The 15633-nt window shown below is 36.8% G+C and overlaps 2 protein-coding genes across 4 annotated transcripts; both read right to left on the bottom strand.

The window, feature by feature from the left end:
- Nucleotides 1-159: 159 nt before the first annotated feature.
- Nucleotides 160-3872, bottom strand: LOC132187353 (Mitochondrial import inner membrane translocase subunit Tim17/Tim22/Tim23 family protein). The gene is made up of 4 exons (XM_059601644.2): nucleotides 3672-3872; nucleotides 3291-3404; nucleotides 1490-1594; nucleotides 160-719 (listed from the first exon to the last, which is right to left on the bottom strand). The coding sequence occupies exons 1-4, from the start codon at nucleotides 3772-3774 to the stop codon at nucleotides 442-444; spliced, it is 600 nt and encodes a 199-aa protein (XP_059457627.2). The 5' UTR covers nucleotides 3775-3872; the 3' UTR covers nucleotides 160-441.
- Nucleotides 3873-5165: 1293 nt separating this feature from the next.
- On the bottom strand, nucleotides 5166-14874 carry LOC132188297 (Integrase-type DNA-binding superfamily protein). 3 transcript variants are annotated; one of them, XM_059602716.2, is made up of 8 exons: nucleotides 14562-14874; nucleotides 13997-14051; nucleotides 11484-11597; nucleotides 11123-11250; nucleotides 9884-9959; nucleotides 7467-7647; nucleotides 5727-5848; nucleotides 5166-5628 (listed from the first exon to the last, which is right to left on the bottom strand). In XM_059602716.2, the coding sequence occupies exons 3-8, from the start codon at nucleotides 11524-11526 to the stop codon at nucleotides 5492-5494; spliced, it is 687 nt and encodes a 228-aa protein (XP_059458699.1). In that variant the 5' UTR covers nucleotides 11527-11597; nucleotides 13997-14051; nucleotides 14562-14874; the 3' UTR covers nucleotides 5166-5491. The 3 variants fall into 3 exon arrangements, with proteins under 3 accessions (XP_059458699.1, XP_059458698.1, XP_059458700.1); XM_059602715.2 differs by lacking the exon at nucleotides 13997-14051; XM_059602717.2 differs by lacking the exon at nucleotides 13997-14051 and having other exon boundaries at nucleotides 11484-11590.
- Between the last annotated feature and the right edge of the window lie 759 nt (nucleotides 14875-15633).

Raw genomic sequence — 15633 nt, 5'->3', positions numbered from 1 at the left:
AGCCCGGGAGGGCAGCCACACCCCACAGTAGCTGGAAAGGTAGCCTGAACAACCAAAGTTGGTTAGACTACTGCATGAGTATTATAAGAAAATTGTAAAATAAAAACGTAATTTATAGCATTACTTAAAGCTGCAAAAGTACAACTTCATCAGAATTAATTGCCTTCAAAATTATTTCGACCATTTATTTGCCAGGAAATTTGTGAATTGTTTTAGTATACAAATCTGATGATCTCCTCTGCATTCCAAGAACTTTACTAGGACAAATTTTGATAGGACTAGCTGCAAGTTCATCAATTGAACGGGAAATTATTGAGATAAACAAACCAACTTCGTCAAAACTGTCTACTCGCGCCATTTCCAATCAGCTGGAGAAACAAGCACCAAAAACATTTGCATCAACAGAGACAGGATTTAATGTACATGATAATAAGATGTTTCTCAAGATTCTTCTTTGCTCAGTTCGCCAAGTGCCGCCCTTTGTGCATAGAGCTGTTGTTCCCGAGCTTGTTTTGCAGCAAGAGCTTCCTCATCAAGCACTTGGATGGGGGACCACTCCGGCAATTTCAACCAATCACCCTTCTGTGAACTCCCGTTACTCCCAAATATAGATTCACTGTAACTTCTCAAGAGAGGGCTTAGTCTAAGTGTCGCAAAATCCGCTGTTGTGCCCGCAATAGCAAAGACGATCGAGTAACGGAAAGCACCTAATTGACCACCTAACATGCCAAAGAAAAAACAAACAAACTTAAGTGGGACATGGGAGGTCAATGTAAAAAAGCAGTAAACGGTACCAGTTACCACGTGCAACGCACGTGATCCATTTAATGAGCATTTTTGACAAATGATGATAGTTTGATGTATCTAAGTGTCACACTTGATAGCTTGGAGGCGTAAATAAAGGAATAGTAGTTTGGAATGCCAAAGTATATTTTCCCCCTAAAATCAACAGCCACTTACTGCTTGAGTGCACCTTACTCGATGTACCTGCACAGCACCGTTCACTACAATGTCCCCATCCCCTCACCCCCTCTCCAAAAACTTGAGTAATTAAACACACATCAACCATTTAGCAATGCTTTTCAAGACAAGCATCTGGACAGAGTTTCAATTCAAATGACGATGTTCTAGCTCAATTTAAGTTTCCTCAGAATTAGGGGATTTTCCTGTCTCATGTAGACGACTACGTAAAGCTCAAATTCAGCTTCATTATCTTTACTAGTTTTAGAATACAGAAAAAAATATAAAATAGAAGTCCAGGTTAAAATTTAGATATTGCAAGGCAAATTTGTTATGTAATACACATTATAGACGCCTAAGCAACCAGAATTGTTCAATGTTTGATCCTGTTTACAACAAGCAGATGATTGTTCCCACAGCAGTTTGACAAAAAATTTATATATAAACATATATACACACTAACCCACACACCAAAAGTTGGGGGGAAGGGGGGAAGGGGGGGAAGAGAGAGAGATTCATGGAATTTAACCTTGAAGACGTCCAAGCAGAGCACCAGTACCGAAGCCTGCAATTGCAGAGTTCAATAGATCATCAGGTCCAGTTTTCCGAGTTGCTCTCACAAACTCACGTGCTCCTGCCAAATCAAATGAGCGATATAGTTTAAAACAAAATCATCTCCGAAAAACTAGGCTAGCCTTTCAATCAATTTCCAGTGCGATTCCATAACATCTCCCTTTTTTGCAGCCAGAGCCTATGTGTCTTTGGTTGCCTTGCATTCTCTTGAGATGAATCACACTAGTCATGGGAAAATGTGGACTATCAGGATAAATGCATGCATGTAAGGATAATTTTTTTCAGACTCCCATCCTATATGACTGGATACTGAATATTTGACAATGAACCACCAAAGGATCCATGTGATGCAGTCGGCAGCATGATAAAGCAGAAAGATGCGTCAATTGTTCATTGAAGCCTTAGTTTCAGGAAGGGAAACAAAGGAAAAACCTGTTCTTGGGTGTTTTGTTTCTTACGATAGTTTCATACACTATGCAATATAAAACTCTAAAGCCTTAATAACAGTATATCTTCTCAACCCCAAAGTGAATTTAACCCTACTTTTTAACTAGTACACCCATAAAACATTATAAAAAACACCGAAATCAACTCCTCCGAGTAACTAGTTGAAGTAGTTTTTTTTTTTTTTTTTTTTAATAAGTAATATCATTAAAAGCTTGGTATCTAAGACCAGAATAGTCTTGGTTTCTAAGACCAGAATAGGACAATATACTCTAACGGATGGAAAGCTCTACATACAGATTTACCAACTACAGCCCTATAATTTGAGTAAAGATATTCTAGAATTCTATTATGTCTTCAACAGAAAACCAAGATCCTAAAGTTGATTCACAAAACAAGAAAGAACCCAAACTTCCAGGCATTGACCGCTAGTTGGGTAAGACTAGCAAAACATACTTGTTCATGTCTTTCCCTCCAAAGATACCACAAAAGACATGAAGCGCCATCTTCCACATAGTTGCACTCTGAAGACTACCATATACCCCCCTCCAACAAACAAACAAGTTTGCTATTCATCTAGGTATAACCCAAGACAGCCCAACACGACTGAAGGTGGCACTCCACAAGGCACAAGCAACTTCACAATGGAGAAGAAGATGATTTACAAACTCTCCGTTCCTCTTACTTATATACAGCACCAATCAAACACAATAACATGCCGCTTCCTTAGGTCATTCAATGTAAAGATCTTCCTTAGGGCGGCCAACCAAACAAAGAAAGCCACTCTCAAAGGAACCTTAATCCACCAAATACTCTTCCAAGGGAAGAGAGTGCCATCATGAAGGATAAGGACATTGTAAAAAGATCTAACATCAAACAACCCTCTTTTGGAGGGGGCTAACAAAGCTTGTCACAAATCATCAAATTCTAAGACGAAAGTTTCTTTTTTGGTCCATTGGAGATCTATTGGGCCTATGGCTACACATAGGAGGTGGCCCTCTCCCTTCCCTTGAACTCCTCACCCCTGGTGAAGGCGCGATTTGATCTCAATTCCCTTGTTCTATGACAAAAGAGTTTACCAGTTTAGCCAACCAATACCAAATTGTTAGATGGTTGGCATGTAATGTATGACACTGAACTTTACGCGGAAGACGATAGTAGCAGTTCAAATTTCAGGGGTTTCAAAAGATCATTACATGAATAAATAAAACTAAGTAAACACATCGAGAGACCGACAATCCAACATAATCACGTCGCTGAAAGTTCTATAAAGCTGAGACAGGACACAAAAAGTGAAAATAAAAATAACTTACCGCAATAGCAACCGGTGACAATGGCGAGATTAGAAGCATAAGTAGCAGATATATTTGCGAGACCGTGAACTTTCCGATGCCTCGACATCAATCCAGCTCCTCCACCAACAATCCCTGCCCAAATCCGAAAAAAGAAAAAGAAAAAAAGAAATCCCATTTTCATAAATTCAATACCATATAAAATCTCACTATTCTGAGCCTACCTATACCCAACTGCACCCAATACCAACCAAAAAAAAAAAGGTTTAGAAATAATGGGTTTATCTTGTTTTCATCAAAAAAGCAATATAAAACTTATAATTTAAGAACTTTCTTCTTGTTTCAGATGTTTTCCTTTGGTTTATTGGCAACCAAACAAATGGGAAATAGACGAAATGAGACCTGCCAGGAGAGTAGGGATGAAGATGCGCTCCTTCCAGCTATCAGAGGACGAAGAAGACGATGGAGCCTCTCCTTCTAGGGGCTTTGAGTCTTCCGGAGCCATTGTTCTTTTCAACAAAAGGAAAAATGAAAGCTCGCTTTGTTTTGGTCAGTTTGTGCTTCAGCGAGTGACAGGGAGGAAGCGAATGCTAGCGATGATCTTACAAACGGAAGCGGTGGACATATCGGTGCTGGTAATGGTCCAGCTCTTCCGGGTCGGGTTTATACGGAGTTTCCGTCAAGGCACTCCGTTTACCCTTTTCGTCTTATTTGATGGAAAAGAAAAATGTTCTATTTACTTTTTACTTTTTTACATAATTTTTTCAAGCTCATACTTTTAAAACTAATATTAAATATGAGATAGATTTTTATTGAATTTTAATTTAATTATAGTTTTAAAAGTTACATATAAATGTGAGAAAATAAATGAGAATAAATATAACATTACCCGACAAAAAAGGCTCACGTGCATTTTTCAGTTCAAAATTATTCTTTGTCCGCTCGTTGAATTCTAAAAATGCTCTTATTTAAAAAAAATAAAAAATAAATAATTGAGAATGGCTACGGCATTCCTTCTTTTAAGGGCTCTTATAAAAAAAAACAAAGGGCTTTTACAACTTTTAATAATTTTCATACGGGAAAATAGAAATGATTTACAGAGTAGATACATTAAAAATTTTGAAAACTTGGTTGGAATACATTGCTAATATTTAAATACTAGAGGGCAAAATGAAAAAAGTGATACAACTTTTGGATGGTAAAATATATTTGTTCCTAAATTTTATTTTGTAATGAAAAGCTCTGGTATATTTTATGAGATGTGATACAGCTACAACTTAAATCTAACTTTGACCCAACTTCTAGACCAAATTTTCCTCTCTAGTTTAAGGCTCCCTCTCTCCTCCACAGGCAGTTTTTTTTTTAAGAAAAAAAAAAAAAACTTAGAGAAAAGTTGGGCCAAAGTTAAGTTTAAGTTGTGCCTTTATCATTTTCCATATTTTATTGATGAATTTTATCAAGTTGTTGTAAAGAGAGGAATTTATTTCGCTATATTATTTGAGGTATTAGTAATTGCATCACGTGAAAATTTTAATAAATTTCACTTTCGCCCTTATAATTTAGGGCGGGAGTATGGTACTCTACATGTCCTCGTTGTCAAATTGCTTTAAACACTCTCAAACAAATAAGGAACCAAAAAAGAGAAACTATTAAAACAATAAGATGAAGGCAATTATTTTCGGAGAAAATAATAACCCCGGAATCTTGATTTGCTTTCAAATTTGCCAGTTAAACAAAAAAGGGCATGACAAATCGATTTAAGATTTTTACTCGAGGATGCTTAAATTCGTCACCAATTATCCTTGAGTCGTAAACAAATTACTGCAGGAAGAAACTTTTTCTCTTTGGAACAAAATTTCTCAAGAAGCGCTAGATAAAAGTACAAAGTTTTCCTCTAAGCTATGTTGGGGAAATTTCCACCAACTTAGTCTATAAATAAATAAAGTATTATGAGCTTGGAACTAGTTAAGCTTCCACTGTGGGGAAAAAGAATTATATCTCAGCTTGAGTACATAAGATTAAGGATGATGGTGTTAATAACTATATTACATCTAAGATGAACTTTTTATTGGGTAAAAGCGATTAAGGATTTGCTTACCAAGAGACAATGAAATCTACTACGATTACCCTAATAGGGGCCTTTATACACCAAAAATTGGAGGCCTATCAGCTAGAACATTACCTTTAGAACTGGAAAATTCAGCCTTACGGATTCATAATTTTCAAGAGAGTGATGTGTCTGGCTCCACATCTTCTGAAGCTGAAAGACCATTGACTTCCTGTTTGCCATCCCATTCACTGTTCTGCAAGGGAGACTCAGAACTCCGCTGCAACCCCGGCCCGAGCCTTCTCTTGTGTTCTGAATTTTTTAAAATAAAAATAAAGGAAACCAGTTAAATATCCAAGGAGATGAACCCTGGAGATATAATTATGACATAGTCTAGCCAGAAAGATTACTTTTACTAGTTATTGCATGACGAGTGATTGCCAAGAATTCTTCCCACTTGAATTTCCTAAGTTCTTGCTTCTCCTCCTCAGAAAGCTCAAAGTTGGGTTCCCTCCCACACATAAAAGCAGCCCTGGAAATAAACGAAGGGACTAATGAGTTTAAGCATACCTGTAGTTAATCTATTTTGGCAGATAAAGCTTTGCCCAAAAATCATCAGTAACGAAATGATTTCCTTTCTTTAGCCTGATGATTTAGCACAAAGGGAAATGACATAGACCACCATTATTATTTGTAAGACAGATTACAAAACAAAAGCCCAAACATGAGAAACCCAGGAAGTCCAAAGGAAAGGCAGAACTACCACAAGTAAACAATTCCCATCTTTGTGTCTGGATTTGGACAAATAGCAGTATTATCCCCATTTCTAGTTAAAAATATTGTAGGGATAAATCGGCAGGTGTCATTCTTGGTGAATAAGAAAGTTTTTCGGAGTTTGTGTGGGTGTTCTTTTATATAAAACCCATATTCCAAATCTTTCTGTTCATTTCTACATTTCAATAGAATCATTTTTCCAAAAATCTTAAGCACAACGAAGCCATGCTCTTTCAGTAATAGTTACCTGCCCATAATGTCTTCAATTGCCACCCCATTCATGAAAGCACCACAAACGTGCATGTGGTTGAAGTGGTTTGAATATCCCATAATACAAATGCTCTTGTTCTCGTATTAGTTTGCATGCTTTCATGCGTTTCAAGGTACGTTCATTTCTGCAAACTATGATAATCTACAGCTAAAATCCTTTCTAGCCTGAAAACATCCAAGTTCCAGAATAACACTCATTGGCTCCTACTACCCAACCCCAATCCTTATACCATTAAATCTTTGTATAATTGTATTAAACCCTCCCCTTGGAGCACCAATTGTTTTAGATCCCATAACCTTTTAGCTGCAAACTTGCTGAGTCAACATCCTATCTTCTAAGGTTCAGTCCAGATGGCTGATTTAGCCTTTTCTTGAACCGCATTTGACATTGACTCAACTCTAAACCAAAACCTGCAACTTAACGATCCATACCAGATGTTTTGACACCAGAATTTGCCAACACACTAAAACCTAAGAAAGTTTTTTGGTTCCAAACAACCACGCATTAGTGTTTCTAGCTACAATCCTTGAAAAAAAGTATAATAACTTCTTATGATGATACAACTAGGAATCAAGATGTTCTGTTTTCAGCACAAAATGCAACATTATAAAGACTAAAAAGCTTTGATATGAAGGTGCTACAATTTCAAAGAGAAGTAAAAGGCCCATCAGCATAGATGACACTGTTAATAACTGCAAGGTAATCAATCATCTAATATAAACAAGGGCCACGGGTAGATAAAAAGGTAAAATATTGATTTGTGCGGCCAACCCCATAAGCAGGGGTCATGGTTTTCCCACTTGTGCCAACTGGGAAAAGCAATTTTCTTTTTTCTTGTGGCGGGGGGTTAAGGGATAGATTTAGGTAATCACAGCAAAAGAATTTGTGTTACATAATCTCATGGTTACTCAGATATATATTTATATCAATTCATTGATATGCGCAGAGGAGCGCAGCCCTAATACATGGGATGTATACATAGAGAGTCCCCCTTAAATGCGAAAAGAAGAACAAAAATCCACAAAATCATGGTTACTTTAAAATCAATACTGCTCTTGCAAATAAAAATTGTTGGTAGGAACAAAGGTGAGATTCAGAGTACTACCTGTCATACAAACGAGCAGCCTCTTCTTGTGAACCAACAGTCCCCAAGTGAATTTGTTTCTTATCAACTTTTATTGCTGCCTGCCATTTCATGTTCTTGAAATAGACACCTCTCATCAGGCATGGTTCTTGGTTTTGAAAATGCTTTCTCCTGTGACGCTTTCTGCGTTTTACTGGCGGCCCTACAAAAGGAAAAAATCAGGCAGTAACATGAGTTGAATTCCACATGTAAAAAGTTTGACTTTCGCACCCAAAAGATCAATAAGAACGGGCTAAACTCATAGATTATCCATTTATACTTCCAAAAAAAAGCATTGTCCATGAGAGTCAAAGTATGAATTTGGTCCTAAGAAATATCAGCTTTTTTATTGATATATAAACACATATATGAGGTGAAACCCAAATGCAATGCAAAGTATTCAATAATGGAAGTGAATGGAACCATGCTACCGAACAAGGCAACGTCCATTAAATCAAAATATGGAAGAGATCAAACACTCTTCCAAACCAGAAACCTAGATATAAAAAGTTTCCAAAAGAATGTCCACTGCCTTTGTAACCATTAACAATCGTACTAAGCATTTGGACCTTAACTTCTTACCCTCAAAATTCACTTTGCACTCAATTTCTATGAAGTAAATGACAGAAATGGCGTCCTCCACCAAAATGATTGTTCTCTTCTACTCAAAACTCCACATACTATTTAAAGGAAATCAAAACCATTCAAGCAACGACCCTAAAGACCTAGAGAGAAGTAAATGGGTCCAGATCTCATATGCCAGGAAGCTATGATGCACAAGGTGTCTGAAAACTAGGTTCAGTCACACATGCAATATGTGCAACATTGGATCTGTCATTGCATGAATTTTCGTCATGCAACAGTCACCCATGAACTAATATTTCCAAAATATAGACCCTCCAGAAGGTAAAAATTTCCATTAATATGACATATGATTCATTATGAATTAACTTCACAAAGAAGTATAATAAGGTAAACAAAGAGGACTCAATTCAGATCAAGAACTTGAGCATGCTCCTGAGAATTCATATGGAGAACAGAATTTAGCCTGATGATATGACTTTCATGACTAATCTGATGTGGCTCACTAAGTTTACAAAATATATCTGTTAGAACGACTGATAAGTATACAAAAATTTTCACCATCAATGTCGACAAATACCTTAGAAGGCTCAACTTAGTGATTTGCAATAAGACTAGTAGAAGATGAGGATGATAATTTACAAGGAAAGGACTAGTTTCGGAGAGTTTTAAGTTAGGTAACATTTACGATATTTTACATGCAGAAGTCTGCTACTTCGATAAAACTGCAAAACTTTAGGCTTTATATGATGACAGTGTATGATATTTTCATTCTTTATATTATGTCCCCTAAAATCAAGTTATTTAGTTGGTTTTATATGATATTTAACAATTATACAAAACATGGGAGTCCGTTCTTGAAGCATATCTAAAGGATAGGGTGCTTTGACAACAAAAGCGAGCAAGCAAGGGCCACAAAAAGTGTGGACGAATACCTAGTTAAGAGATACTCTGTTAAGTTACTAGTTATCCTAAAAGTTTAAGTTGATACGAAGAGATAAATTTAATCACTTAATCGTTACTTTAACACTCTCTCTCACGTGTGGGCTCAAACTCCCTTTTAATAGGTGAAGCCCAACACGTGAAATATTTAATTTAAATGGGGGTGATTTAACGGAGTCAAGGTTCGATCCCATGACCTTTGGCTTTGATACCATGTTAAATTACCAGTTATCCCAAAAGCTTAAGCTGATAAGAAAAGGTAAATTTAATCACTTAATCATTACTTTAACATACTCATCTAGGAGTTGCTGAGGGGAAAAAATGGAAAAGAACATCTAGTTGGAAAAAGATTGATCACACCATTTGTGCTCTGAATGAACAGTATGTGCTGATATCCTGGAGAAAAACTCATAAAAATATTGAGGGTCTAGATCCTCTGAGCTTACTGACAGAAATATCGTTCAAACACCACAATCATTAAATACAGCATAAGATTGTATAACTCGCTTTTCCAAACAAAGGATATCCGGTGACTTGAAGAGGAGGCTTTCATATCAAATCATTCAAACATTCCTTTTTGTATCACCTACCCTCATTATTTCTAATCTGGTCTCAGATCCTTATGGTATTTTTAATACTTACCCAGCATATCCATATCAATTTGTTTCAAACTAAGAAACAGAAAATGTTTTTACGTATGCCTCTGTAAGGTATCCAATAATTGTGACCATTAAATAGATTACTAAAGAAAAATTCTCTAATAATGCACAAAATATTAATGCTCTTAGCACAGGCAATGAATGAATAAATTTAAGCCCACTTTGACATATTTAACTCAAGCATATATAAGGCAGATAATTCACTGAACAACAAACCTGCAACTGGTTGAATGTGCTGCTCTTTTGACGAGCTTGAACCAGATTCATTTGATGATCCAGGTCGTACTTTATGCTGGGAAATATCAGATAACTTGAGATAAGTTTAAAGCATTCAATGGAAATCATATATCTAGCAAACATCCAGCTTACTGGTTAACAATTATATCAAGGGCCCCAAACTACAACCCTAATCTCACATGCACCTCCAAACTATAACTCACTATAAATTGGACCTATAAACTACCAAAATGTTTTGAGTTGCCCCCTTTCTACCAAAAATACCCCCAGTTTACAAACAAACAAACAAAAAAAAATTGACCAAAAAAAAAATTCACCCTCGCGGGAGGGGCTGGAGCCACCCCACTGCCCCTGCAAGGGTGGAAGTTGAAGAAGAGGGCCAGCCAGTCTAGAAGGTCCACATGTGGCACCATGGTGCGAACCTTTAAGATCCGTAGGTAGGTACAAGTAGTTTGCGAGCAGGTTGAGGATGGGGATGATGTTCTAGGGCTCCAATTTGGCTGGATCAGGCCCGCAACTAGGCCAGAGATAGCCACTACCAAAGGCTCATGGCATAGGGGGGATTGGAGACTCTGAGTTTAGGATGAAGGCACCCTGATGCGACACACACACATACACAAGGCGCCCCTGCAGAGGTGGGAGGGGCTCGAGCCATCCCCACTACCCCTGCAGGGGTTGAGGCAATGGACTTCCACCCCCGCAGGGGCAGTGGGTGTGGCTCATGCCCCTCTCCTCTTTAGGGCAGATTTTTTTTTTTTTTTTGGTAACCTGAGGGTATTTTCAGTAAAAGGGGTGCAACTTGGAAAATTTTGGTGTCAATAGGTCTAGGTTACAATGAGTTGTAGTTTGGAGGTGCAAGTGAGATTAGGGTGGTAGTTTGAGGGGGGTAAAGTGTAATTTGTCCTTATATCTATAAAGCATAGAATCTAATGCACCTGAATTTTTTTCAAGGCATTGATCAAGAAGAATATATCTTTGGATATGCCAATTAAATCTACTGTTCTGTTTGGATGGAATTGGCTATGTGACATGAATATAAAGTTACACAAAAAGTTTGATTCTAAGATATCTAAATAAGACAAACTTCAGAAAGAAAAAAAAAATGTTACAGGTATAGCACAAATTTGAGAAGATAGTCTAATATTAAGGCAGACAACAACAACTTCAATGATCAATATGATGCTTGTGGCTAAATAAATAAGGACTAATATTTCTTACCCCCACTGGCTGGTCTACATCACCTGAAGGCACTGGATGCACTCTGACAGGATTGGTATTCTGGGTAGGATTTTCAGGAGCAGTTCCATTGAAAAACCTAGGAAGTGGAGCTATGAAAGAACTTCTCCCTGCAGGGGCCCACCAGTTTTAGTTATAAAACTCGATTCTAGTTCAGAAGAATGTAATTTTACTTAGAAGCGGTAGCACAAAGATAGACTGATAGAATTTACATTTAGCCTCTAATAGAAAATTTTACTAACTACTCATTAAAAAAATTCATGTTTATTACTCGAGTTGTGACAGCCTATATAGGGATCGTTCAATACAAGCACTTGATCATTTCTATATCTAGAGTATTTACCAGAGCATAGTCCCAAGAGCTTGCGCCTTCGTAAGCTCACCATGGTTTGACTCAAATCTTCCAATTAATTTACAATGGTTTACTTGATGGCCTTTCCCATATATCACCTAGCTCCTTGGGATCACAGAAGACAGAGCAATTATAACAAAAGTACACATGAAACCAAGTTCAGATGGAAAATACTTGAAAATGACAACCATTTATCAAAACAACAAACATTAAATACATAATTTGAATATATTCTAAAAGAGAATATAACAACTTGCAAGCACTTGTATATGATAAAGATGGATAAAATATTAACTAAATACAGAATACTCATAAACAAGTATAGAGAACAGCGTTAGTTGACGGCAGCAACATATGATGGGAATTCCTCAGAATTGTTCTTGGAGTTGGAGGAAAATTTTGAAGTTGAGATCTATTGCTAAAAGGTTCTTGAAGTTTGAAGTTGGGAATGGGGATAGTATTCATATGTGGCTGGATTTGTAGCATCCTGCAGGAGTTTTGATTGAGCAATATGGCTTTAGGGTTGTTTATGATGCTCAAAGTAATATTGAAGCTAAGCTGTCTTCTATCATTTGCAATTGAGATTGGTTTTGGAGTCCAGCAAGATCAGAAGCTCTAGTTGATATTCAAGCTAGGCTTTCTAAAGTTTGTTTAGGCCAATGTGATAAGCCAGTTTGGACTGTTTCTAAAAAGGGTGTCTATGTTAGTGCAGAGACTTGGGAAGCCCTTAGAAAGAAGAATGTAGAGGTTATTTGGTGGAAGTTAGTTTGGTTTCCTCTTGCTATTCCTAAGAAGGCTTTTATTTTGTGGCTTGCTATGAAGGATAGGCTACTTATAGGTGAGAGGTTACTCAAATGGGGTTATAAGGGTGAGGTTCAGTGTTGTTTCTGCCATTCTCAACTGGAAACTCGTGATCATTTTTTTTTTTTAATGCAGCTTTAGTTCGAGAGTTTGGAAATATTGCATGATTCGTTGTAGAATTGATATGCCTCCTGTGATTTGGGATGAACTTGTGCAACTTGGCTGCAATAAGTGGGGAAAGAACTCTCTTAAGTGCTTGATATGTCAGTTGGTTCTTAGTTCTGTTGTTTATAACCTCTGGCGTACTAGAAATGAACTTAGACATGATGCTGTTCCAAAAACTGAAGAGCAGCTACTGAAGCAGATTTTCAGGGAAATCAGGGCTAGAATTGCTGTAAAAAGAGGTTTTCCTAGAACTAGGGAGAACCTTTTGTTGTGTTTTTTGTGGAACTTGCCTTCTGCCATCCTCTGTAATGTTGGCTTGTAGTTTTGTAAGGGTTGTTGGCTTGTTGTTTTAATATGTAAGGGTTGTAAGGGCCTGTTTTGGTGTTGAGTAGTTGCTGGTTTGTAGGTTTTCATTTTCCCTGTTTTTGCTTTTGTAAGGGGTTGTATTTGTGTTTTCGTGTTGCTCTGTTTTGAGCTTTAGTTTTAATGAAATGCTTATTCATCAAAAAAAGCAACATATGATGGGAAAAATTTTCCCTATGACACTGGGGTCTATAGCAATTTCCTCATATACAAATAGATACAACTACTGTTGCTCATATACTTGATTTGAGCAAAAAGAACAGCTTCCTCAAAATTCAATCAAAAGGAATGCAATCAAAAATGAAAATTTGGAGAACAAGAATTCATTTGCCACAAGATTAGTCTTTTCTTCTATTAGTTTTTCATTTGAAAGCAAGCTTCAAACTGAAGGATAACTTCCACCAGCAGACAGCCTTAGTCATTATAAAAATCCTTGATTCCACTTATTTTTCAAGTCCACTCACCCATGAAACAGAAATCTCATTTCCACACATATTGCTATACAAGCAGTATTACTTCATCAATAATATGCCTACTTCTACCGAAGGATTAGTATTACTTCATCAATAATATGCCTACTTCTACCGAAGGATTAGTATTACTTCATCAATAATATGCCTACTTCTACCGATACCATTTTCATTGCAAATATCAAAATGAATACAGGATTTAACAAATTCAAGGAGAACATAATTAAATCGCTACTGGACGGAATATTTCTTCTTTCCGAATAAGATTGTTTTTATAGGTCGGCCTTGGCTACACTTACCGCACCTGATGGACTATTCCCCACACACAAACTCCATAACATCACGAGTGAAGGCTAGGCATTTACTAAGAAACTACTACATATGACCAGTGGGATAAAAGATCATCCTGTGACCAAACCATCTTAAAGTTTAACTCTAATATCAACCAATATCACCCAAATTCATCTTAAAAGCAATAAAGGCCCGGTAGAAATTTGATATTTATGGCAGTTAGCTAGTTCCAATACCCAATGCCCAAGATATATCTCAGCACTCAACACTATAACAGGAATACATTGATGAAATAACTAACAATAATTTCCTCTCGATGTTTCATTAAAACCCCAGCTTGGCTTCAATTTGTATACATTTAAGATTAGCTTGAGTACAGATACACTCCCATATGCAATTAAAATAAAAACTAACCAATACAAACACCAAAAACCTTCCATCGCATTGGTTCAATCTTCTCTCAGAGCTGCTGAAATTGGTATATTAATTGCAAGTTAGTAGAAGGGTGGCAAAACTTAAAGCCCACGAAGAATGAAACGAAAAAAAAAAAAAGGAAAAATCCTTACAAGGAACCCATTGTAATTTGAACCCAAAACACTCATCATGCTAAATGAGATCAGAATTCAGGGATACCAAGAAAAAAGACCCAAAGAGTTCCTTGGCAGGATTCCTAATCTCTCTCTCCTTAAAAACCAAGTCAACCACCAACCTACCACCTTTCTTGGAGGGGTTAATGGTAAAGGAAAAACTCAATTACCGTATACAAAATATAAAGTCCAAACACCACACTAGAACAAGCCAAAACACGAGAATCAAGAAACCCAGAAAGCCAATATGAGATAAAGAAGAGTTCTCTGCCATCGAAGTCGTCAACGCGGAATGCTTATGACCAAAAGACCCAGCAGACAAGTCAAGCATGGACTACCCAAAAGCAAGGACAAGAACTAAGCCAGTTGGAGAAGGAAGACATTGTTTGTACCTGAAGAGGCGGAGAAGGTGGCGGCTGTAGGGGCGTGGAACCGGAGGACAATAAAAGAGGGTTGGTGGGAAATTGTTGCAAAGGCAAAGGGATTAGGATTTTTAGGAAGGAAAGGTGGTGAGCGTGTATGAGAGAGACAGAGGACAGAGACAGAGACAGAGACACAGACAAAGAGCGTATGTATTATGTTTGTGGCTCATGCATCTACCACCTTTTGTTTTTATTTCTCTCTTCTCATTGTATGGAGAGAGGCAGGGTGGTGGTGGAGGTGGTTTAATGGTGTGGACAGAGAAACAGTTCTGGAGAGAGAAGGTTGAATTAGAGTAGGGGAACGTAAGCTTCTATGTGCCTTTCTTTCTTTCTTTGATTTCCACTTCTACCCTTTGGAACCCTCACAATACCATCAGAGTCATCATACCGTATCTAACTGGGATACTACCAATTTACCAAATGCCCCCCAATAATGTTTGATTCCTTCATGATAGTGGTGTCCCTTTTAGGGTTTTAACTAGTCATAATATTTTTAGTTTTGGGTTGTTTGTTGCTATTTTTTATATTGGATATATATAAGGGTAAAAATAATTCTGAGTGTTTTGTGAAAAATTTTGTGTTTTGAGTTGTTTGATATTGTTTTTGTTTTGAAAAGATAAAATAAAATGAATAAAGAAAAAGTAGATGGAGTTATGTAAACCTTTTGTTTTTTTGTTTTTTTTTTTAACGAAAATATGTTTGAAGTACTTTTACAACTTTTACTATAATTTCTTACAAACTTACGTGATAGTTCATATTTTATAAAGTATAGGTGTTACGACGTAAGATTGCTACGTAGCATTCTAATTTTAAATGTTGTCATGATAAGTGTTACGTAAATTATCAAGTCAGTTTGTAATAAATGTTGTAAGTATCCTTAATAATATTCTTGAATTTCACTTTTAGGTTTTTTATACCCTTAAAAGTGCTTTCAATTTTTTTTACCAAATGTTATTTTTTTTTTTTCAAACAAACTTTTTGAATGTAAAACGCATTTTTAAACCTTCAAACACACACTCAAACATGCCCTTACAAAATATGG

Source organism: Corylus avellana, chromosome 6, assembly GCF_965113065.1.
Source record: "Corylus avellana chromosome 6, dhCorAvel1.hap1.2, whole genome shotgun sequence".
Classification (NCBI taxonomy): domain Eukaryota; kingdom Viridiplantae; phylum Streptophyta; class Magnoliopsida; order Fagales; family Betulaceae; genus Corylus; species Corylus avellana.
Note: the sequence above shows the minus strand (reverse complement) of the source record. Positions and strands in the feature narration are given on the sequence as shown.

Coding starts and splice junctions, on each gene's coding strand:
- LOC132187353 (XM_059601644.2), bottom strand. CDS start 3,774: ATGGCTCCGGAAGACTCAAAGCCCCTAGAAGGAGAGGCTCCATCGTCT. Junction 1,595..3,290: donor TGTCACCGGTTGCTATTGCG/GTAAGTTATTTT, acceptor TTGATTTGGCAG/GAGCACGTGAGTTTGTGAGA. Junction 720..1,489: donor TCTGCTTGGACGTCTTCAAG/GTTAAATTCCAT, acceptor TTGGCATGTTAG/GTGGTCAATTAGGTGCTTTC.
- LOC132188297 (XM_059602716.2), bottom strand. CDS start 11,526: ATGGTGAGCTTACGAAGGCGCAAGCTCTTGGGACTATGCTCTG. Junction 5,849..7,466: donor GCTGCTCGTTTGTATGACAG/GTAGTACTCTGA, acceptor GTTTATTTCCAG/GGCTGCTTTTATGTGTGGGA. Junction 5,629..5,726: donor TCATGCAATAACTAGTAAAA/GTAATCTTTCTG, acceptor TAAAAAATTCAG/AACACAAGAGAAGGCTCGGG.